Source organism: Phyllobates terribilis, unplaced genomic scaffold (assembly GCF_046119375.1).
Source record: "Phyllobates terribilis strain yellow unplaced genomic scaffold, ASM4611937v1 Scaffold_3__8_contigs__length_932513732, whole genome shotgun sequence".
Classification (NCBI taxonomy): Eukaryota; Metazoa; Chordata; class Amphibia; order Anura; family Dendrobatidae; genus Phyllobates; species Phyllobates terribilis.
Genome location: NW_027362763.1, coordinates 146,268,088 through 146,293,796, shown reverse-complemented (window position 1 = coordinate 146,293,796; position 25,709 = coordinate 146,268,088). Strand labels below are relative to the sequence as shown.

Sequence of the window (25,709 nt, the reverse complement as noted above, 5' to 3'; positions counted from 1 at the left end):
ACAAGAAGGTGGAAGGGACCCTAAGAACCCACGAGAATCCAGGGTGAAGGGTCAGGCAGATTAAGGGTACCGGATCCCAAGTTGGTGGAGGAGAAACTACCCTCAGCCAAAGACCGGTCGTCGTGATCATCTATTGGTGCGACACCTCATCAAACCTGCTAGGAAGGCACCATATAGGACAGCGGAGGACGGGGCCCACGTTTAACCGCACGAGTCCGCGGCAGCTGGACAAAAGTGGGTCACTGGTGAGGCAGGCCAGAGAAAGGATTAAAGGGGGTCCTGTGCCATGCTCCTGAACTGCCTGGGAGTTAACCGAGCCCCTCACCTGGTGGACGCAGCACGGCTCGGGCGGTCACTGCCGACGGAAGTGACTTGGAGTATACGAACTGTGAGTAAAGACCCTGGACTGTAACTTGTTGTCCGTGTGCTCCTTCGCTCCTCCGGCACTACCGGTACTGGGACCTTCACCACCATCACTCCCACCATCCACTACACTGCCCTGGGGCCGCACTCTTCCCGTGGGGAGTCACACTACCCTAGCTGCACACCTCATCAGCCCCAGCGGTCTGCATGCAGCGGCGGTTCCTAATAACCGCAATCCACGGGTGGTGTAGTCGGACATTATCTAAAACATCTAAAAGACTGCCACTGGTCTGACCACCCTGAGCCACGGGACCGGGTCGCCACTACTACCCCCATCGTCTCCCTATTGCCCGGTTCCGAGTGCCCCACGGCCCAGGCGCTGCCCCTGAAAGTGATTGTCACCAAGTTGCCCCGGGACCACCCCCATTGGGGGTGGGAAGAGAAGAAAACTGTGGGGCAGGGCGCGGTCTGGATCAGTCTGGCCATGCCACACCCAAAGATAGTGACAGGAACCAGCTCCAGCGCCCTGGAGCGTGGCCTGCTGCAGGCCGAATCCCCATGCAGCTTCACGGAGCTGCTAGCACACCTCCCCAAGGAAGGCCCCGAGTATGTGAGGGCTGCGCTGGAGGAGCTGGACCGGAGGATGGTCCGGGCGCAGCGGGACGTGATTGCCGGGTGGAAAGAAGAAATGGCCCGGCGGGCCGTGATCCTGCAGCAGGAGGCGCTGTCGACATCCAGCGGCACACCAGCCACCGAGGGCAGTGAAAGCAGAGCGGAGGCCGAGGACGACGCCGCGGAGGAGGCCGCGACAGCAGAGGCAGGTAACGGAGACGCCCCTACCCCGAACCCTGGGGCCGCCGACCTGCCCCTGCACCCTGTTGTGGAGCCCAACGTACCTGAATCCGCCATCGACACCTTGCCTCCACCGCTACCAACCGGTTCCCAGGCCATCGACACCACCAGCGAGCCCCGCCCCACGCCGTGCCCTCTGACCCCAGGCGTGATCAGCAGACCACAATCGCAGGCCCGGTCGCAAGGCCTAGCGCCCCCGTACGCCGCCCGTCGACGAGAGTACTGCCGCCAACAGCTGGAGGTGTTCGAGAGGGAGCAGCGGGAGCGGCGCATGAAACAGGAGAAGCTGCAGGCCCAAAGTGCGGAGCAGAAGATGAAGGCCCGACGAGATCCCCGAGCTGCCCGCGGTCCCCGAGTCACCGGGACTGTCGTGAAATTTCACATGGAACATGGCTGCGGTTTCATCCGAGACCCTGAGACCATCAGCGATATATTCGTGACAAGGAGAGATGTGGAGAGTCACCTGCCGGAAGGCCATCGTGGGCGGGATCTATTTCCAGGTGATGTGGTGTCTTACACCCGACACCAAGGCGTGAAGGGATGGTACTCCCTCCACGTCCACAGAGTAGTAGAGGAGGAGGAACAACACTACTCGGACGCTGAGTATCAAGAGGACCCGGATGGGCCTGAAGATTATGAGGAGCAAGGAGTGGCTGGAGGGTATCGCTACCACTAAACAGTAGCATACCAGTGTAAATAGTTACCCGTCTGGGTACAAAGGAACTGTGTGGGACTGTTTCCAGAAAAGTGTGGTCCCCGTTGGGAATGATATAGGACTGTTTGATTGTTGCCCTATCCCCTAAGTAACCTGGCTGAGGACTGAGAGCAGCCATCCCTCTTCCCCTAACAGGCTGAGGACTGTGAGCAGCCATTCCTCTCCCTAAAACCGGCCGAGGACTGGGAACGGCCAATCCCTTGTACATAGTTGCGCTTCCTAAAGCGCCCCCTACTGGTTTTATTAAAAAAAAACGCAACGTCTACCTCAAGATGTACTGGACTGTTGCACCTTTACCTGGTCGAGATCCAAGAATCCAAGAATGTGCTTTACTTAAAAATGTGTTACATGAGAAAGTTTTATATGCTGCTAGGTGATAATGCAAATGTTTTACAAGATGTTTTATATGACAAAAGAGTTCCAGAGGCATTAGCAAAGTGTTTTATAATAGTGACAAGAAAAGAAAAGTGTTTCTCATAAAGGGAATTGAACCGTATTGCCTGTTTTCTGATGTGAAAAGTTATTGAAAAAGTCCTGTAATTATCTGTTTTTGCTCTTTTCCAGCCTGGGGACGTGCTGTGCTTTACCAGGGGGGAATGTAGCGCCCCGAGGGTTCGGCCGCTACAGGGGTATTGCACCTCAGACCAGAGGTGTGATATTCCACTCCCAGGTAAGGATGGAGTATGGACCAGGGCTCAGTTAGCTGCATACAGCACACACACCCCATTTCCGAGGGACAGCTCAACGGTGCTCCCACTAGACAGAAGTGCAGGCACGACCGACTATGCCCCTGCCTGGAGTGGGGAGGGGGGTGGAACACCCAGTGCTGTAGGGGCAGTTAGGGGTTGGTTCCTGAGCATAGGAAGGAGCTCATTGGTTGCTGGTCACCTGGGCTCATGGTCAGAGGGAGGTATAAAAGGTGGGCACCATCTTAGATCTAGGTTCTGTCCAGAGAGGAGAAGACAGGGAGTAGAGGCTCTGTAGGAGCTCTACTCCAGAAGGGCCTAGTGAGAGGCCGAGGTGGAGGTGAAGGGGAGCTGAGATTTTGGCTCATCTCAGCTCCAAGAGAAAGGAACAGAAAGGAACAGAAACAGAAAGGAACTGCAAAGAAAGAGAGAGAGAAACAGAAGGGCTCAGGAACAAGAAGGTGGAAGGGACCCTAAGAACCCACGAGAATCCAGGGTGAAGGGTCAGGCAGATTAAGGGTACCGGATCCCAAGTTGGTGGAGGAGAAACTACCCTCAGCCAAAGACCGGTCGTCGTGATCATCTATTGGTGCGACACCTCATCAAACCTGCTAGGAAGGCGCCATATAGGACAGCGGAGGACGGGGCCCACGTTTAACCGCACGAGTCCGCGGCAGCTGGACAAAAGTGGGTCACTGGTGAGGCAGGCCAGAGAAAGGATTAAAGGGGGTCCTGTGCCATGCTCCTGAACTGCCTGGGAGTTGACCGAGCCCCTCACCTTGTGGACGCAGCACGGCTCGGGCGGTCACTGCCGACGGAAGTGACTTGGAGTATACGAACTGTGAGTAAAGACCCTGGACTGTAACTTGTTGTCCGTGTGCTCCTTCGCTCCTCCGGCACTACTGGTACTGGGACCTTCACCACCATCACTCCCACCATCCACTACACTGCCCTGGGGCCGCACTCTTCCCGTGGGGAGTCACACTACCCTAGCTGCACACCTCATCAGCCCCAGCGGTCTGCATGCAGCGGCGGTTCCTAATAACCGCAATCCACGGGTGGCGTAGTCGGACATTATCTAAAACATCTAAAAGACTGCCACTGGTCTGACCACCCTGAGCCACGGGACCGGGTCGCCACTACTACCCCCATTGTCTCCCTATTGCCCGGTTCCGAGTGCCCCACGGCCCAGGGGGCGAGTCATATTCATACATTTCTAGTAGGAGTAACTGAGGAACAACAGAGTTCAAAGAAAAGAAGTCATCATATATGGCTAATGCATCAGCAGCAACATTTCAATGGGAGCTATTAAGAGAAGTCTTGTTAACAGGTCAAAAGTGGCCACTTTTTGCTCTCGTTTCATTCCCACTGCTCCCTTGAGTGTTTTCATTTTTTTTTTTGTTTTTTTGTAAATCCGCCATACACTTCCTGATATATGGGTGTTTTTATTTAGAGCACTAAGTATACAAATTTTGATGATTTTTACTAATAAGGTGTCTCTTAAAGGCTCCTCTGGGGCGAGTCATTAGGCTGCTCTGCATTATTACCCTGTGAGCACCATTCCCTTAGTAAAGGCCATAAAAGTTAGTACTAATTAAAAAAAGCCCATATCTCTAGAAACATTAAAAAAAAGCATACCCACCAAGAAAAAATAAAAAAGCTCACAAAAAACTAGAATACTCAAGGAAGAAGCAGTAATAAAATAAGAGAAAAAATCTGGATACTTTTGATTTGGTGACAAATTCCCTTTTACAGTAAAGAGAACCTATCGTCCGAAAATGATGACACAGTCCCTTTTTAGATGTGTTTAAATACTTTTAAAAAATATTTTGCCAATTTTTTTCATATCTTAATCTGCATTGAAGAAAAAAAGATAGAAATCTTGCAGTTTTTACACTGTCCACTAGGGCTATTTTCGAGTAAACGGTTTCAGATGTCTCATTATCATGACAGGCAGGAATACAATGACAGGTAACACCTTTTATTCCTACTTATTATAAAAGGCAAATAAAAAAATGGCGATGGACCGACAGGATAAAATAGAACACCATTAAAAAACGCAAAAATGCTGGCCCTATACAAAGATATAAAAGAAAAAGGTATAAATATACTGCAGTGGATATTAAAACTGTATTCTATAGCTGACAAGCCACATGCTAAATCGTTAAGAATAAGAAAGGCACCTCTATCATGACATGTAGGTAACTCACCAACTGGTAAAGGGCACAGCGCTCAACACCCATTCACGTGTTTCGCCCAGCTTCATCAGGTGTGTTTGCAAAAGAGGGAAGTACTGCTAGGTGAAACTTTAAACAAATGACTAAAAGAAACGCTAGACAAATATGTGAGGGAGAATGGGTCGAAAGATAATTACTTAGTGATAGAGTGCAGTGGCAGTTTTGATATCACCAGATATGGCCGAACACTGAAGACCCAGGGAGTTTCGAGCACTGTATGTTCACCTATCAAAATCCGGTGCAGGGTATAGTGTGAAAATTGCAAAGAACATAACCAAAAATGAATAAAAAAATTACATTTAGCATAAAAACCTGATTTAAGGAGCAGGTCATTTTCTGAGGACACATTCCCTTCAAGGGCTTGATTTCTGAAGGCAACTATTGCAGTATCATAGAAGGGGTTCCTCATTCAAAATATTCTTCTATTAACCGAGGAGGAGGATGGCTGTTTTATACAGGTGGCTCCCATCCTGATTGATTTTGCAAGTTTTCAATATTGCAGAATTTTGACTCAATAGTCAGTATAATACCGGTATAATACTCTGGAACATATACCTTAATGCAAGGGATGCCGGGCATGCAGCAGTACAGTATCCACACTGCGGCCCATACATATAGATGTGTACATATGTGTGTGTTATTTCTATGAATGTTGATTAACTGTTTACATTTTTTATTTTTGCTCTTAGATTAATCTGCCATGACTACAGCAAGATACCGGCCTACGTGGGATTTGGCTTTAGACCCACTGGTTTCCTGCAAACTTTGCCTTGGAGAGTATCCAGTGGAACAAATGACCACAATATCACAATGCCAATGCATCTTCTGTACACTGGTATGCATAGATTTCCTTGCATTATTTCTCTATATGAAGGGGAATGTAACGGCCCTTATAATAACAATGGCTTATATAAATACTTCATTTCTGTACAGCCCAACACATAGAATAACATCCAGGCCTTAAAGTGGTTTTCCAGGATTTAAAAATAATCTTTGCACTTTAAACTCTGCACCTAAAATAATAAATAAGATATTTTCTAATACAGTCGTGGCCAAAAGTTTTGAGACCGATATACATTTTGTTTTTCCCAGAGTTTGTTTCAGTGTTTTTAGTGCTTTTACTCAGATGTTTGTATGGTCCCTGAAGTACAATAATTTTATAAGAGTTTTTAAACTTTTATTCTCAAATACATCAAGTTTATGGAAAGACCCAATATTTACTGTGTTGACCCTTATTTTTAAAAACTTCTGCCCTTCGCCCTGGCAGCTGGATATAAGCTTCTGGGCCAAATCCTGACTGATGACCGCCCATTCTTGTCTAACCAGTACTTGGAGTTTATCACAATTTCTGTGTTTCTGTTTGTCCACCCACTTCTTGAGGATTGACCAAAAGTTCTCAATGGGATTGAGATCCATAGACTTTTCCTGGCCATGTATCCAAAACTTCAATGTTTTGTTCATAGAGTCTTAGTTATAACTTTTGCTTTGTGACATAGACTCCATCATGCTGGAAAAAGCATTGTTCATTGCCAAATTGCTCCTGGATCATTGGGAGACGTTGCTTTTGGAGGATGATTTGATACCATTTTTTATTCATGGTTATGTACATAGGCAAAATTGTGAATGAGCCCCACTGCATTAATGAAAGCAGCCCTGCTCATGAATGATCTCAGGATGCTTTACTGTTGGCATGACACATGACTCATGGTTCCTCACAACTGTACGTTTCCAGACAGTAATTCTTCCAGATGTCCCAAACAGTTTGAAGGAGGCTTCATCAGAGAAAATAACTTTAGCCCAGTTATCTGCTGGTCAATCTCTTAACTTCATGCAGTTTGTTAGTCCGTCCTTGATGGTTTTCTTTGAGGGAAGTGACTTCTTTGCTGCTCTTCTCGACACCAGGCCATCCTCCAAATGCCTTCGTCCCATGGTGCGTGCTGATGTACTGACATTTGCCTGCTGTCATTCTTGAGCAAGCTCTGCACTGGTGTTGAACTGATCCTGAAGCTGAATCCTCTTTAGGAGATGGTCCTTTCTTGGGGACCCTGAAGCCTTCTTCACAGCAATTGAACCTCTCTCTTTGAAGGTCTCGTTAATCAGATAAATGGTTAATTGGCATGACACAGGACTCGCCATTTCTTCTCCAGACATTCACTCTACCAGATATCTCTAATGGTCTTAAGGTGGCTTCATCAGAGAAAATTATTTTACTCCAGTTCTCTGCAGGCCAATCCCTTTACTTCGTGCAGTATGTTAGTCTGTCCTTGATGGTTTTCTTTCAGAGAAGTGGCTGCTTTGCTACACTTCTAGACATCAGGCCAGCCTCCAGAAGCCTTCACTTCACTGTGTTCCGATATGCTGACATTTGCTTGCTGTTATTCTTGAGCAAGCTCTGCACTGGTGTTGAACTGATCCTGAAGCTAAATCCTCTTTAGGAGACTTTTCTTTCTTGGGGACCCTGAAGCCTTCTCCACAGAAATTGAACTTCTCTCTTTGAAGTTCTTGTTGATCAGATAAATGGTTAATTTAGGCACAATTTTGCAAGCAGCAATGTCTTTGCCTATAAAGCTTTCTTGATGCAAAGTAATGATGACTGCATGTGTTTCCTTGGAGGTAACCATGGTTAACAGAAGAAGACAATGATTTCAAGCACCAGCCCCCTTTTAAAGTAATAAGTCTGCTCTTGTAATGCAATCAGCTTGACATAATGAAATCAGCTGTCTTGTCCACGTTAACACTTTCTCCTGAGCGAATGAAAACATCACTGAAATGCTGATAGCAGGTCATTTTGTTGTAGAGCTGGAATTCTGTGGAAATTGTTTTTTTTGTGATTAAGTTAATTTTCATGGCAAAAACTGACTTTGCAATTTTTTGCAGTTCATCTAATCATTATTCATAATTATCTAGAGATAATGCAAACGGTCACTACAACAACTGATGCAGCAAACTTTGTGAAAACCAAAATTTGTATCAGTCTTATAACTTTTGTCCATGGCTGTACACTTATGTTCCAAATTTGCTTATTTTCCCCATTTCTGCTCTTCGGCTCTCCTTTGAACTTTTTTTTTTAAATTCTGTAAGTATAATGTCTTGTCACCACCAGGGCCTGTTGCTGCTGGTCACGGTAATGTTTTTCCCACAGTAAGGTCATGTTTTCCTGTTAGATAATGTGATGTCGCTTTGGATGAAATGTCATCAAGCTTCATTCTGCAAAAGGATTGGTGGCACGGAGAATGTTAAGGCCATATTCACACATCTGTGTTATCTGTTTTTCCTTGGATAGCAAATATTACATTGCGTATAATACAGTATTCTATGGGGCTTTTCACATGCCCATTTTTTCCTGACCAATAATCCACATTCAAAAAGAGTATTTTCTTACTGTGGTCAATTTTTCGGACAGAATTCTCCCACTCAGGTGAATGGGTCTGTGAGAAATATAGACAGCACATAGATGGCATCCATGAAAGATGGAAACAGATAAAGATATTTTAACCAGTATTTTTTAGCAGGATGACAGTCACAATATCATGTATGTATTTTAGTGTTTGGGAGTCAATTCCTGACCTTGCAACTCAAAAAATTCCAGAAAATTGGAATTTTTTTTTTTTTTTTTTTGAAAGCCAGAGATCGTGCTCGTTCTCTCGAGTGCACCAAAAGAGTGACTAAAAAGTGCCAAAAAAAGTGCACTGGAATGTGGTCAGTTGTAACCCTCTCCAAAAGGAGAAAGGCCCCCAAGGACCGTTCCTCGTCCTTCCGAGCCAAAAGGCCACATTGAGGGGCAGGGACAAGTAGCCTCCCCTAGCCAAAGCCAAGGGAGACCCAATCTCACTCCTGGCATCTATCTTGGCTCCCACCCAAGCGAGAAATAGAAGCCTACAATTGTCAGCTCTCCTCCTGAGAGATGAGAGCTATGGGTCATGGGGGAGCGGACCTTGATGGCTACACACTTTCCCACTGAACCTATCACAGAGGAACACATAAGGGAACCGCATCCAACAAATCCAAGTGCACAAATACAGAGTGAAAAGGGTGAGACAGGGAAACGATGAAACTAAATAAAGTAGAGTTTTCCAGTGTAATGCTGGCCGGAGCTTTGACTGGGAATTTTAAAAATTCCCCATCCTAGCCAAAAGGCTTAAGAAATGGTGTATGCTTAAAAAGTGAGAAAATATGAAGTGCAATATTCCAAAATTCAAGTGGGGTTCTCAACCCCAGTGAATTAAGGCACCCCAAGGTCACCACTCCTGGGACACTTTGCACCTCGGGCTTTCAAACTTACTCGAACCTAGTGGCTTAGTTCATGGGGGCCATGCTTTCCACCTGATGACTATATAAGCCACCCGGCGTCCTACCCATCGCACCAAATCCAATGTGCATAATGTATCAATCTACTAGGATGGCCAGACCGGAGCTGCCTTTTTGAAAGATACTACACTAGATCTTAGCCTAAAGGCCGAGAAGCGGTGGCAGTGTGATCAGTGAGGAACATAGACAAACTCTTGTCCGGTATCGACAGCTTAAAACGTATTTTATTGTTGTATCTGCAGCTCACTATGCAAATCATGAGATGTACCGATTTTCATTTCAGATAATAATGTCAGAAAGAAGAATTGTTCGAGTAGAGTCTACTGCTGCCACACACCTCTATTGGTGGTTTGTCTCCTAGAGGCAAGAAACGTTTCTTGCCTCTAGGAGACAAACCACCAATAGAGGTGTGTGGCAGCAGTAGACTCCTTTCTCATGGTGGGTTATGAGTACAGTTGTTAAAAGTGTAATGGCACCTTTTATTTTGAATGGAGTTGTCCACCCCTGAATTAAAAAAAAGGCTTTAAAAAAATGTATACCCACCTTAACAATCCTCCATTGCTCCTGTTCAAGCCCTACCCAGGTCCACCACCGGTCTTCTTGCTCAAAGACCAGCTAATGTCTGGTTTTCGCAGACTTCTACTAATACATGGTTGTATGCAAGGTTCCCTATGTCTAGAGAAATGGGACACAATTGTCTAGTATGTTTGTGATTTTCCGTCTCCTGGACCTATGTACCTTGGCTATGTCATTTCTAACAAATAATCTACAAACCCCTTAAACTAATTCCAGACTTTATTTGTGTGCACATGGAGGAAATAAATAAAGCATACAAAGCTGGGATTTCCCAAAAATATAATGAGAGGAAACAGATCTGCCCATTGTATAATGGCCATAATGTGACTAATCATGGCTGGTCTGTTAACGAGGAGGCAACGTTCTGAGCCGTGGAATAAAACTTCATAGCTACTGTATATTGTCTTCATGAAAACTAGCACTGAGGTCTTGTAAAAAACACAATTTCTCACGATATGTATAGGAAACATGAGAAGGATGAGAGTGCAGAGAATAGCATTGTGTTATATAGCTCAGATTGCATTGACAGATGTGGTCCTTAGAGTTAAGTGCAGAGAAGCCTTTGCCGTGAATCATCAGTTTTCCTTATTCTGTAAATACTTCAGAGCTATATGAAGTCACGTCCTGCAAAGATAGAAGACTGAATGATTAGGGCTTGTACAGCTCTAAGCAAATAGCAATCACCCAGCTTTTGGGGGTGTCGGTTTAGTTATACCTGTGCCTTAAACCCACACACACATTAGACTAACGTCAGACAAACCGACCAATATCGATGGGTTCGGCCAACTATCTAATGTTCATAGGCTTTCCAAACACATGATTGTTGGGGAAGATAAGGATATGGCATGAATGATTTTGGACTGCCAATTCTTTTGTTCTCCGAGAGATGAGTCGCTGCCAGAGATGTCTAGTGGTGGCTCTCTCATCAGCTGAGAGTGATGTATGGGAGTGAGGAGCGAGATAGCTTCTGGTCGAATGATGGGCAAACAGTCGTTCAGCCGACAGCAATCCAAGGTGTATGGTGGGGGCTTTATTGCTAAAGACCTGTCCGTCATATATGAGATGAGGAGTTGTAGGTATGGGCTTTTTAGGACATATAATGTTACACTCCAACATAAGCCTGTCAGATGGAGACCTACTTTTGAGTTCAGTCTGGTCAATTGGGGCCTATGGATTAATTTAATTAATGTGCCTGGAGCTTTCCTGGTGCAGACTTTGTGAACTTCTCCACTAATATTAGATAATTTGAAAAAAGGACGCATGTCGATAGTAACATAAAGTAACACATCCCCCCCACACACACACACCGCTGTAGCTCTGTGCTGCTATTGATATCTCCTAATGGTTTCCTGGCTTTCTCTTCTGGTAGGGGCTTCCAGGTCACCACTGCAGCCATTCAAGAACCACTGATTGACTGCAGCACTCACATTCCATTTGAGCAAGAAGAAAGATGTAGGAGAATGTTTCTTCTGACTCAGAAGGAATGTAACCGGTAGCTGCAGTTCAGTGGCCACTGATTGGCTGCAGCAGTAACCTAATGTCTCTGCAAAAAAGGGAGGCAGGAGACCAGTGAGGGATACCGGCAGCAGTACTGAGGAGTGTCCTATGGGTGAATTAGTTTTTTTTTGTTTTTTTTTATGATAAAACCACCATTAGACCATTTTTAAATGAAGTAAAGTAATAAACAATACCTTGTAAGAATCCATTTTTCTTAGTGGGTGAAATGTGGACGAGGGGCGGCCACAGGACCAGAGGTACAGCAGCAATCAGCAGACAAGCACAAAGATTAGATAATATAATAACTAACCAGTTTATCAAACAAAGGAAAGGATGGTAGGAAAACGGTGTATATATACAGTACAGACCAAAAGTTTGGACACACCTTCTCATTTAAAGATTTTTCTGTATTTTCCTGACTTTGAAAATTGTACATTCACACTGAAGGCATCAAAACTATGAATTAACACATGTGGAATTATATAGTTAACAAAAAAGTGTGAAACAACTGAAAATATGTCTTATATTCTAGGTTCTTCAAAGTAGCCACCTTTTGTTTTGATGACTGCTTTGCACACTCTTGGCATTCTCTTGATGAGCTTCAAGAGGTAGTCCCCGGAAATGGTCTTCCAACAATCTTGAAGGAGTTCCCAGAGATGCTTAGCACTTGTTGGCCCTTTTGCCTTCACTCTGCGGTCCAGCTCACTCCAAACCATCTCGATTGGGTTCAGGTCTTGTGACTGTGGAGGCCAGGTCATCTGACGTAGCACCCCATCACTTTCCTACTTGGTCAAATAGCCCTTACACAGGTATGTTTGGGGTCATTGTCCTGTTGAAATATAAATGATGGTCCAACTAAACGCAAACCGGATGGAATAGCATGCCACTGCAAGATGCTTTGGTAGCCATGCTGGCTCAGTATGCCTTCAATATTGAATAAATCCCCAACAATGTCACCAGCAAAGCACCCCCACACCATCACACCTCCTCCCCCATGCTTCACAGTGGGAACCAGGCATGTAGAGTCCATCCGTTCACCTTTTCTGCATCGCACAAAGACACGGAGGTTGGAACCAAAGATCTCAAATTTGGACTCATCAGACCAAAGCACAGATTTCCACTGGTCTAATGTCCATTCCTTGTGTTCTTTAGCCCAAAAAAGTCTCTTATGCTTGTTGTCTGTCCTTAGCAGTGGTTTCCTAGCAGCTATTTTACCATGAAGGCCTGCTGCACAAAGTCCCCTCTTAACAGTTGTTGTAGAGATGTGTCTGCTGCTAGAACTCTGTGTGGCATTGACCTGGTCTCTAATCTGAGCTGCTGTTAACCTGCGATTTCTGAGGCTGGTGACTTGGATAAACTTCACCTCAGAAGCAGAGGTGACTCTTGGTCTTCCTTTCCTGGGGCGGTCCTCATGTGAGCCAGTTTCTTTGTAGCGCTTGATGGTTTTTGCAACTGCACTTGGGGACACTTTCAAAGTTTTCCCAATTTTTCGCACTGACTGACCTTCATTTCTTAAAGTAATGATGGCCACTCGTTTTTCTTTACTTAGCTGCTTTTTTCTTGCCATAATACAAATTCTAACAGTCTATTCAGTAGTACTATCAGCTGTGTTTCCACCAGACTTCTGCACAACACAACTGATGGTCCCAACCCCATTTATAAGGCAAGAAATCCCACTTATTAAACCTGACAGGGCACACCTGTGAAGTTAAAACCATTTCCAGTGACTACCACTTGAAGCTCATCAAGAGAATGCCAAGAGTGTGCAAAGCAGTCATCAAAGCAAAAGGTGGCTACTTTGAAGAACCTAGAATATAAGACATATTTTCAGTTGTTTCACACTTTTTTTTGTTAATTATATTATTCCATATGTGTTAATTCATAGTTTTGATACCTTCAGTGTGAATGTACAATTTTCATAGTCATGAAAATACAGAAAAATCTTTAAATGAGAAGGTGTGTCCAAACTTTTGGTCTGTACTGTATATAACAAATACAATGACAGCAGTTACTCTAAATAACACTGACTAAGAGTATACACAGGTACACTTGATCAGAATTAACAGTTAAATGCAAACAAAATGCACAAGATTAACCCTTTCTATGCATAAATCCAGAAAACAACAGTGTTGTACCAGCACTTTAGTAATGGCGTATTCAGAGCAGTTTTTGATGTGTCTCTTACAGAAGAGGCATTTTCTCCAAACTAACTAGATTTATATAAAGTTATTTATGCGCATGGGTCCTGAATAATCAGAATAATCAGAACCGCTGACTTGAGTCTTTTAGAGAATGCCAATCTCTCCAACACAGAGCTTCTCTAAGTCCTTAGAAATAAGGCCTCATGTGGCCTAGCCCAAGATGCTGTGTACTTGGTTGTCCTCACCGAGTCGGCTCATGTCAAGCCGAACAACGCGTCCCAGAGTCACCCAAACCAGATCCAGAGTCGCACTACTCTATCCAGACCTTTTTCTAACGATGCGTAGCATCACTCTCTTTGAACTCCACTAGCAACAGTCACCAACTGCCAAACCCCTGCGCTGCAACTCTGGCCTCTACTGACCAGATCATATATTACATCAGAAATCTCCCAACAATACAATAAACAGTGATTAACTCTTACATTCCACCCCACTAACATTTTGACGTCTTGGCAAAAACAGCACCAACCAAGATCTAGCCCCACTCAAAGTAGTTTTGAAGGTACGCTGACTTGAAGCTCTTAGGGAATGCCGATCTCTCCAATGCATTGCTTCTCTAAGTCCTTAGAAATTAGGCCTCACGTGGCCTAGCCCAAGATGCTGTGTACCTGGTTGTCCTCGCCGAGTCGGCTCATGTCAAGCCGAACATGTCACGAAGTCACCAAAAACAGATCCAGGGTCGCACCACTCTATCCAGACCTTTTTCCAACAATGCACAGCTTCACTTTTCACCGTCAACTCCCCAGCAACTGTCACCAACTGCCAATCTCCTGAGCTGCAACTCTGGCCTCTCCACTGCCCTCTACTGGCCAGATCATATGTTACATCACAAATCTCCAACAGTACAGTAAACTGTGATTAACCCTTACATGGGTACATTTAAAGTTTGCAGGGAAAAAAATGTAAACATATAGTTTTGGTTTGTTGGGCACATGACCTCCACCATGCGTTGCCAACTGTCCAGAAATTTCAGGACAGTCCATAAAAATAAAGCACTTTTCTGCCCTGTCCGTTAAAAAAAAAAAAAAAATTAAGGCGTCCATGATTTTCTTTTTAAGCTGAAGAAAGTTTTATTATCATTTTACAGTTTATAATGGATGCTGCTGATATATTTTTATTTGATTTATGGGCTGTAGACATGGATCAATCATAATCATTTATTATGCTTTTCCAATGTGTCCGTAAAAAATATTGTCTGTCTGTGATTTTTTGATAACCTGTCCAGAAAAAATAAAAAGTCACGTTGGTAACCCAGGGTCCGGGAGCAGCTGCTATATTTGTATTATTATGTGACGGACGTGGTGGTGACTATACGAGCGCAAGGTTCATACTGTCACTTCAGAAATTCTTACTGCAAAAAAAGGAGTCCTTAGTGAAGAGAGTCTGGCAGCGCCTCTAAATCAATGGGCATCATCTGGCAGATGTCAGCTCACGTATTGTGGCAATTATATCCTGAAATAATCTCTTTTTGTATAGGCGCCAGTTGTTTTGCTTTTTTTTTTTCCCCTCACAAAAAATCCCTGATGTTGTTTTCTTTTCGGAGCAGGACAGCTGCCCGCATTTATAATAGAAAATGGGAGCCCATATTCCATGGTGCAGATGACTCTGAAATCAGCGGGACCCCGAGCGACATATATCTGCCCTGTATGATAACAGGACTGAATAGATTTCACTTCTTAATTGCTGTTAATTACAGTAATTAACAGAGGACTTGCTGCTTGTATGGACAGAGACGAAATTTCCAGCTGGATCAGCAAAAGAGCCGACTCCGCAGCGCGCGCTGACTGCATATTAAGAAGTTATCTGCACTTCCCTGGCAACCCTGGACACCATGTCAACACTTTTCCCTGGCACCAATCTCTTATGCTGTTTGGCATGCCAGCCAGGCTGATAACCAGGGTAAACAGGCTGATTCCCAGGGCTAATTGTCCCATGCACAAAGCGGCTCTTATTACCGGGGGGTGGGGGAGTCGGAGATGTTGCTTGCTTGGATCTCTTTCAGGAATTGTTGGGTGGACTCTTGCAGCTACTGTTGAAAATTATAAACTATGTGGAAAAAAGTATTGAGATCCCTCCATATTGCACTTCAAGGAGCTTTTATGACCTCCCATTCTACATCCATAAACATTAAAGGGATTGTCCACTACTCAGACATCCCCTTCTCAAAACCCTCCTTATAAAATAACAGCCTTTACTTACTATCTCCGGTGCCGGCGCTGCTCCAGTAATGTTGGCACTGGCTATCAGAGGTCGATTCACTTTAATTTCCTTCAATTCCAGGGAAGTAAGAAAGTAGCAACAAGTCTCACTTCTTCCAAGTGTCAATTTCAAAACACAAGCCATGGGAGAGCCAGTGCCGTCATCATGGAACGGCTCCAGTAGGGGGGGAAATAGCAGTTGGGAAGGCATCTGAGTAGTGGACAACCCCTTCAAAACAAAGTTGGTCCCTTTACAGTTATAACAGCTTCCACTCTTCTGGGAAGACTTTATTCATACAAGATTTTGGGATGAATGGATGTGGGAATTTTTGTCCATTAATGCAGAAAAGCATTTGAGAGGCAGACAATGATGTTGGACGAGACTAACAACCTTCGTTCTATTTCATCCAAACGTTGTTAGATGTGGTTGAGGTTGGGGCTCTGTGCAGCCGTTCATGTTCTTCCACACCAAACTCACCCAACTATGTCTTTATGGCCCTTGCTTTGTAGCGGCAGCTTTACACCACTCTTCCTGACGCTCAGCATTGTGCTTGGTGATGTAAGGCTATAGGTAGCTGCTCGGCCATGAAGCTCCTGACGGCGGCGCAGTGTTTGTGCTGATGTTAATACCACAGGAGGTCTGTACTCTGCAGTTATGGAGTCAGCAAAGCTTTGGTGACTTTTCTGCCCTCTGCTCCTCAGCACTCGGCCCCCCGCTCTGTAACGTTATGGGGTCTCCACTTCGCGGCTGAGTTGATGCTATTCATCCACTTCTCAAATGATATGAACGGACTTGTTGCATCGATGGCTCCTATTCCAAATCCATGCTGGTATCAGTGAGCTCTTTACCACCAGCTGTTCTGTTACATACTGCATGTTAGTACATACCGGGGGCAATAGGACTGAAGGAAAAACCTGAACTAAATGGTTAAGACGTGTGCATACACTTTTCCCCATATAATATAGACTGAAAAGAAGGAAGTTATAACAGTAGCAGTAGTTTTTGGGTTTACTATTGTATTTCCAGTAGCTACAAATGCTACTTTCTGAGATAGCATATTACCCTGCCTGAGGTAGCACAGGAGCGAGTGTTTCTGTTGAGTCTCCGTCCCTCAAAGCTCATCATAAATGAAGTCGGTGACGTAGGAGCTCTAGCAGCCGCAGAGCTTATATGTCACTTACCTGATTTATGATGAGCTCAGAGGGCTGGAAGCGCAACATAAACACTCGCTCCTCTGATAAAACAAATAGGGAAATGTGTTACCTCAGAAAGCAGTAGCAGCGGGCCCCTACTGTTTTTTTGGCTGTATACTCACTTATCAAAAGTGACTTATGCTTCTTCCTCTGGCCAGGAGCTGTGGTATGGAGCAGCTCTGCATGGTAAGACACAGCCATTACACAGTACACAGCAGGGGCACATTTATAAGATTATCTCAGAACAGGAACATTTTTATAACACATCCAATTGTGGAACTTAGTATTATTTCAAGATTTGTTAATTAAAATATACTTTGTTTGTTGGACAACCCCTTTTAAATGTAGCAGAATTTGAACTCAGTTTGAAGGAATTTTAACCATATGCTCTGGGAAAAGCTCCAGACAGGTAAATTAAATGAAGGCTGTGACAGATTCCTAAGAGTGCCATACATCATGCACAGGAGATAATGGTATCAGTTTATTTTATACTTTTTCTTGACACTATTGAAAAGTTCATGCTTTCATTTTTTTCCCACACACATACTTAACATGTGAATAAAACTTGAATATGAACAAACACTTGATTCTTTATGTGCGTCACGAAAAGTGTCCAGAATAGGTGTCATACCTTAAAGGAATCTTAAAATGCGCCAAGTTTTGCCATAAAATACTCTTCTAAAGCAGGAGTCCCCAACTTGGGGCTCAGGAGTCCTTTGTGGCTCATGATCCCATGATTTGTTACTCGCGGATGTCTGCCAGCTTGGTGCATTACCACCAGTTCTAGCAAACAGATATGAAGAACAGGTCTACTGATGGTGGGGATGGAGCTTATATATCGTAAGTTGGAGCTAGGATGATGCTGACAATTAAAGGGGTGTTTGAAGCTTGGTGCAATAGTTTGGTTGGAAGTGCTTGATCCAAGAATACTGAATAGGGTAATGAGGGACCCCTGAATGTAAGTATACTGCCTATAAGGGAGGGGGGCACAATGTCTTAGTGTGGTTTCAGTGGAGAAGCTTTGACTGTCATTATGCCAGTAATGGGGGATTCTGGGTGACACTATTGTGGGGCGATGTTGTCTGTGTCTCTTAATCATCTCTCGGAGCTGAATGTGGCACTCAAGGTAAGAAAGATTGGAAACCAATGGTCTAAAGTAAGCAAACGAGAAGTGATGTAAGGAAAAATATCTCACATGCCTAGAAAGTTCCTCCAAATCTGTCACTTAGCCTGCACCGTGTTAGTTTTTGCGTATCTTCTACCTGTCCAGACTAGTTTTTGTGAACACTGTGTGGCGCTGCCAACATTTTGCCAAGAGCAGGAAATAAATATGTCCATTTTTTTTATTAGAAAGCAAATTAATATAATTGTTTTTTTGGAAACTGAAAACTGGAGAACCCAAGGAAATTCAGATGAAAGCAAAGATGAGATAAAAGCGCTCCGCAGACATTGTGTGTGATCAGACCCAAATCCACCACCCCAGTACTTCAAGCTTGTAAACTATTTTTCTATATCCATTCCATCTAGTCATTGAACTTATGTAACTACAGAGCTCAAACCGAGGTCTAGATAGTAATTTATCGGACAGGGTAGAGTCTAAATGTGTTGGCCCCTGTTAATCATATGGAAATTACTTAAATCAATATTTATTTGCCATAAAAACTCCTACATAACATTTGAGGCAGGACTCCGACTTGCAAGACCCACAAGCAGTATGTAAATGAGCTGTGGTACTAATCTCCAGGAATCTGCCACTTCTCGGTGCCAGGATAAACGTCATGTTATTCGGCCAAGTTTTTCTTGGCTTACAAAGCAATCACAAAGCAGTTTCTTACAATGTCTGTGACAATGCCTAGACTTTCATGGACAAAAGCTGGCGTTGAATTAGTTAACTTTAACTCACACCCATGTGGAGGGTCAAGTATGTTACAAAGTGGAGATGTATAGAGTCATTTTAGCCATTGTTAATAGGCTCAATAAGTGCAGAAGCTACAAAATTGCTGCATAAAGCAACTTTATCTTTCGAGACTCGTTAAAAAAAAGACTTAATTTTTCCCCACCACGACAATCTCTGAAGGAGGAATAGAGGTTGTCCCCAACAAAATGCAAACTTGGCACCTCTTTGGGAGCATCCGGGAGACACCTGGAAAAAGAGGAGACTACCTGGAGGAGTTGGCAAATCTCCCAGGAGCCAACTTATTCCCCTATTCATTGATTATACTTTCATGGGGGGGAGTTGGAACAGAGGTGTGTACTCCAAAAAGGGATTTGGCTGGCATCAAGATTCTTCAAGATTGTCAACTCTAAACATTGGCACATGTGCTACAGATGACTGTTGGGGATGCATCTAACAGACTCCCGATGAGCTGAAAATGATAACCTTTCCATAGGAAAGTGTGGAGAGTGGATAAACTGCCTTAACCTCTTCCAGTCATCCCAAATTTTTATGTTCACTTCTTTTTTTCTCAGGGAATATATTTTTCTGCTTGAGATGTCTGCTAGTAGCTTACTCCCTTCCCTCAACTGAAAATACTGAGCTTTTATGTATGGGGGACGTTGAAAGGATAGCTGTTGAATAACTATTGAAGTTGCAGGGACAACTTAAGACTATATTCACACATCCATTGTACTTGTCTTTGTGCTGTTGTAAGGGTTAATCACAGTTTACTGTATTGTTGGAGATTTGTGATATAATATATCATCCGGCCAGTAGAGGGCAGCGGCGAGAAGCTGGAGTTGGAGCACAAGGGTTTGGCGGTCGGTGGCCAGTTGGGAGCAGTGGAAGGAGGGTTCAAGGAGAAGTGAAGCTGTGGATCCTTGGAGAAAGTCTGAATAGAGCGATGTGACTCTGGACCTTTTGTTGGGGAGTCTGGGACGCGTTGTTCGGCTTGACATGAGCCGACTCGGTGAGGACAACCAAGGACACAACATCTTGGGCTAGGCCATGTGAGGCCCTATCTCTAAGGACTTAGGAAAGCCCTGCGTTAGAGAGATTGGCATTCCCTAAGAGCTTAAAGACGGCGTTTCTGATTATTCACGTTTCAGCCCAGCAAGAACCCTTTTACTTCAGTCTCAGGATGTACCGGTACCATCTTACATCTGATTATATATGTGCATATATACAGGTGCTTCTCACTAAATTAGAATATCATCAAAAAGTTAATTTATTTCAGTTCTTCAATACAAAAAGTGAAACACATATATTATATAGAGTCATTACAAACAGAGTGATCTATTTCAGGTGTTTATTTCTGTTAATGTTGATGATTATGGTTACAACCAATGAAAACACAAAAGTTATTATCTCAGTAAATTAGAATACTTTATAACAATAGCTTGAAAAATGTTTTTAAAATCCGAAATTCACAAGTCTGCAGTCACCTACAATGACTGCAGACTTGTACCCTAAGACCGCACAACCCCTTTAACTATTTGGAGTAATATAGGAAACAGCGTGATCACTTTCAGGAAGGTTCACACAAGCAAAATAAAAATCTTCTGATATTCAGCTTGGAAAAAATGGAGAACTTTTCATCTGCATGGTCACTCATCTTGCATCCATTTTTATACATCAGCAGTGAATAAAATTTACAAGACTAAATACAGTTTCCTATGTTAATAATGGCAATGTACCCGCAAAAATCGGATGCCGTATGAGATATGATTTTTTTTTCCTGACCCATAGACTTGTATAGGCGAGACTCATTCAAAATTCGGAAGACTAGTACATGCTGCTATTTTATTCACGTGGACATCAAACAGCCTGATTTTATGTCATTGGTCCTAGTGAGATCTGTTTTTTCCATGTACCAAAAATACAGTAGTGTGAATGCAGCCTTAGCATCATAAACATAATTTTTTTATTTATTTTACAGTATATCAGGCGATTAAAAAAGTAGGGGTTAAAAATGATTTTTCGCAGAAATGCTGTTTGTCAACGATGGGCATGATCTGATATATTTCTCATTCACGTCACCTCTTCTGACCTGATATTGCTTGTACACAGGCGACTTGCTCAAGTTCTGGTGTTGATGGTGGAAGCGGCAACTTCCAAGTCACACCTGATTAACGCGTCATGTCTCTTTAAGACGTTTCCTAGAATTTTTATTTCATGTAACGAGATGAAGATTTTTCCTTTTCTCTTCTCTATTCTAACAGTGTTTAAAACAATACGTTGAACTTCTGATCAAGGAAGGTTTAGAGACTGCTATCAGCTGCCCTGATGCCGGTTGTCCGAAGAGGGGCCATTTACAGGAGAATGAGGCAAGTGGTCTCCACAACTTTCTGCACCTAGTGTTTGCTGGTGGAAATAGAGTGAATCAATAATAGTAGACTTAAATGGGCAATAAAAGTCACTAAGTAGCCACTTAATACGAGCTTAGTACCACGGCTGCAAGTCCCAGCCCCACCGCAGATCTTATGATTCCTATGACGCCATTAGTTCCGGTCATTAAACCTGCCATAATACTGATGCAATAATATACGCGGTCTAGGCTCCGGCATTGCACTTTGTAATGACTGTATACAGTGCATCTGACCTGCTTGTGATTAGAGAGCATAATGGGACCGCAGGCAAAGAGCAGCTGGGAGTCTCATGCATTAAAGGGAGTCCGTCTCCACCTATACACAAATGTTAAGGGAATCTGCCACCAGGCTTTTGCAGCATGATGTAGAGACAGAGACCCTGATTCCAGCATCGTGTCTCTTACTTGTTAAAGTTTTGATAAAATCCCTGTTTTATCTGCTGCAGATATCACAGTTGGGCTGTGTATAACCCCGCCCACACTACTGATTGGCTGCTTTCTGTGTACACTGTGCATAGGCAGAAAGCTGCCAATCAGTTGTGGGGGGCGTGGTTACTCAGGATATGAAGGCCTACACGGTAGCAGGTTTACTAGTCCTCTAGTGGTGATCTCCCCCCAAGGACAACATCTGCAAGGAGTTTGTACAGTATGTTCTCCCCATGTTTGCATGGGTTTCCTCCGGGTTCTCCGGTTTCTTCCCACAATCCAAAGACATACTGATAGGGAATGTAGATTGTGAGCCCCAATGGGGACAGTGATGATGATGATATCTGTAAAGCGCTGTGGAATTAATGGCGCTATATAAGCAATTAAAATAAATATTACCGGTTACCTGGGACATCATACAACTTAGAAGTATGTCAGAGGAACCTTCCAAATTTGTTGAAACTGTGTGAACATGAGTGGTGTACAGGCGTATCCTGACTGTCCCCGATGGCAGATGCTGGTGGAAAGAAGGATCAGGCATGTTGGATTTCAATATGCCCTATCCATTATTCTCAAACGAATTAAGCTGCTGTTAGACCAGAGAGGTCTGTCGAACGCTCAATCCCTTCTCCCCGTTGAGTCGAGCATGCATGTTAATAGGGGGTACAGTAAGGAAGGATAGCTCTTTGGCCAGCGGCCATCAAAAGTGTATGGCCTCCTTTTTACTTAAAATAATTTCTTTTATTTTTTTTTCCCCACAGATTGAATGCATGGTTGCAGCGGAAATAATGCAACGATACAAGAAATTACAGTTTGAAAGAGGTAACTGATTTTTAATTCTAAGGCTTTTTTAGCCAGTCAGAAAAAATATATATATAAATCAGGGTTTTGGTTGAGCGAGTAAGTGGCCATACCTCAGGTACAGCGAGGGCCGAGGATTCGGAGTCACTGGACCCAAGAAGAGACACCTACTACAGTCAATGCTTTATTTCCATTTGTCTTTAAAACATATAGACACCATTGACATGGAAAAATTATTTTTAGGTACATTAGTGTTTTATTAATAAAATGGTGCTAAGTTTCCGTCTAAAATCTTTTCTTCTTTTTAGATTTGCAGTTTCAAGAGTTAGATTTTTATCTTATGGGATTTCCCTTCCCAGTAGTACAGGCTGGATATGAGGTCTGTGTCTCCAGGGTGCTGCAGTTTTCACTAGCTAATATATCATTACAGTTTCTGTTCTGCAGTTTCTTTCCATTTGCTTGATAACTTTACTACAGCCAGTTTTATTTGCCCTCCTTGAGATGCTGTGGAGATCTGTGTACAACCCTTCCCTGTCCCTGCTGCTACCTCTAACACTGTTAGTGTGTGCCTTTAGTTAATAATATTGTGCTAATTTTCAGTCTGCAATCCTCTATACTTCTTTAATTTGAAGTTTACATCTTGATCTAAGTTTCAGAATTTTTTCTTGTGGGAGTGCCCCTCCCAGTAGTACAGGCTGGATGTCAGGTCTGTCTCTCCAGGTTGCTGAGATTTTCACAAGCTAATGTATCATCACAGCTTCTGTCCTGCAATTTCCTCTTCATGCGCTCCACTCCTTTACTACAGCCAGTTTTATTTTCCCTCCTTGAAATACTTTTCTTGTACAACCCCTTCCCATCCCTGCTGCTATCGCTAGCATATTTTAAAAATATGGAAAAAAAAAATCACAAAAGGTCAAATCACCACCCTTTTGCTCCATAAAAACAAAACAATTAAAAAAAAATAAAAATAATCAATAAAAAATACACATATTTGGTGTCGCTTCATTCCTAAAAGTCTGATCTATCAAAATATAAAATAAATTAATCCGATCGGTAAACTGCATCATGAAAAAAATCAAAACTCCAGAATTTAAGTTTTTTTTGGCTGTCTCAACATTGCATTAAAGTGCACTAAGAGGCGCTTAAAACATTGTATCTACCCCAAAATGGTATCAGTAAAAACGGCAGCTCGGAGCACAAAAAATAAGCCATCACACAACCCCAGATCCCAAAAACTGAAAGCATTACGGGTCTTGGAAAATGGCGACAAAAGCAAAATTATTTTTTCTAATAAATTTCCGAATTTGTTTTTACCACTTAAATAAAAAAACAAAACTATACATGTTTGGTATTTGCATACTTGTACTGAATCATGGGGAATCATATAGCCAGGTCAATTTTACCATATAGTGAACGTAGTAAATAAAAAGCCCTAAAAACAATTGCGAAATTGCAATTTTTTTTTTGCAATTTCAACGCACTTGGAATTTGTTTCCCGTTTTCCGGTACGCTACGTGATAGAAAGATTGAATGGTGTTATTCAAAAATTCAACTTGTCCTAAAAAAAAAACAAGCGCTCATACAGCTATATTGATGGAAAAATAAAAAAAAAAAGTTATGGCTCTTGGAACAAAGGGAGGAAAATACGAAAAATAAAAAAAGGAAAATGGCCACGGCGTGAAGGGGTTAATGAAGACTAGTGAAGCTGCTGAACTTTGCGTTTAAGAATCAAATGAGCATTTAAAAAAAATTATATATCTACAAAGGTTTACATAGCCTTTAAGCTATTTGCTTCATTGCTAATGGCCACAAGAAAGAGGAAAGTTGGGGGGGGAGTTTTGGTTAACTTTTTGTCATTTTCGGACTTTAATAGGTACCTCGTTATCTGAAAATCTGTGCCTCAGTACCAGAAGAAGTTACATAATTACTAAAGCAAGGAAGCCATGAATTGAAGCTCTGTTCCCTCACAGAAGGTTTTCTATTATTGTCTTTCCAGCCAGAATCAGATCAAAGATTAGGAAATCAAAAGCATCTAAACCTATCTCCTTAATTACCAGCCGGGTCTTAGCTTGTCCTTTCATCTTCGTGTTGAAAAGAAGTAATTGATTTAGTACCAAACCTTTTCAGGGAATAATATAATCTTGTTCTAAATAGCATTATTTCAAAGGTTAATTCGTTTATGTGAGAAATCTTCTACAAAATCTTCTACATACCATAAGTGACGTCCATGACCAGTAGATGGAGGGTGTTACCACTGGTGATGGTCTCATGTTATGCACTCATAGTGTTCCTACTTGGGTCTGCTCATGCTGAGGTCTTTTTATTCCGAGTCCATGAAAATTTGCAAAAAAAGAGTAATGAAAGTTGCGTTCCCCAGGGTCTGATTTACTATTTCAAATGTGCCAGAAATGATATTGATGACCTAGTCAACATCCAAAAGCCGCATCTGATATTAATGACAGAACTTCGGGATAGGTTATCAATATCAGAAGGACAGGCAACCCTTTTAAGCGTTTCAAGACACTTTTTTGCACCACATTTGTCATGGAGCTTGACTAAGCAGACAGGTTGTGTTATTAATGGATAGCTTAAGATACACAAATTTACACCAGGATGATGGTGCATAAAAGTGGTCCTATGCAAGCAAGAAGTGATCCCAACATACGTAAAGGAGAGCCTTCAAAATCAAAGAAATGTATTAAATACCTCTGTGCAATGTACATAGATATGTTGTTATCATAATAGAACCTCAATTCCCAAAAAGTTAAGAAAACAAGAATGCAATGATTTTCTCTTATACCCATGGTAAAAGTTTGAAAAAATGACTGTGTTTTGCTGATTATAAGACGCATTGGTTTGTTAGACACACCCCAAATTTTGGGGGCGAAAATAGGAAACAAAATGTTTTTTAACCACTTTACAGCCTGTTCCATATGTGTACGCACAGGCTGTAACCCCACGGTTCAGTGAGGGCTCCGGCGCTGAGCCCGCACTGAACCGGGCACATGTCAGCTGATTATTACAGCTGACATGTGCCCGCAACAGCCGCGGGGTGGAATTGCAATCCACCCGCGGCTGTTAACATGTTAAATGCCGCTGTCAATCTCTGACAGCGGCATTTAACATCGCCGCGCCGGAAGCGCGTCACTTACCCCGCCCATCGGCGACCCCGTCACGTGATCGCAGGTCATGGGCATGACAACGCTGGGTCTACAGCAGACTCCAGTGGTTGTCATGAGCTGGTCGCTATGAGCGCCACCTAGTGGTCGACGCTCTTAGCACAGGACCATTTCTGCTACATACAGGTGATCTGCTGATCGCCTGTATGTAGCAGAGGCGATCAGACAAGTG

The 25,709-nt window shown here is 43.2% G+C and overlaps 1 protein-coding gene across 4 annotated transcripts in view; it reads left to right on the top strand.

Moving 5' to 3' along the window:
• Positions 1–25,709, top strand: part of RNF144A (ring finger protein 144A) — a 65,367-nt gene that overhangs the window by 27,014 nt on the left and 12,644 nt on the right. For 2 of the 4 annotated variants that reach the window (XM_073674194.1, XM_073674193.1), the window contains exons 2-5: positions 2,495–2,600; positions 5,543–5,688; positions 20,986–21,090; positions 22,319–22,379. In XM_073674194.1, the coding sequence (XP_073530295.1) occupies positions 5,554–5,688; positions 20,986–21,090; positions 22,319–22,379 (301 nt within the window). In that variant the 5' untranslated portion in view covers positions 2,495–2,600; positions 5,543–5,553. The remainder of the gene's footprint in view (positions 1–2,494; positions 2,601–5,542; positions 5,689–20,985; positions 21,091–22,318; positions 22,380–25,709) is intronic. The other 2 variants (XM_073674192.1, XM_073674191.1) reach the window with 1 other exon arrangement.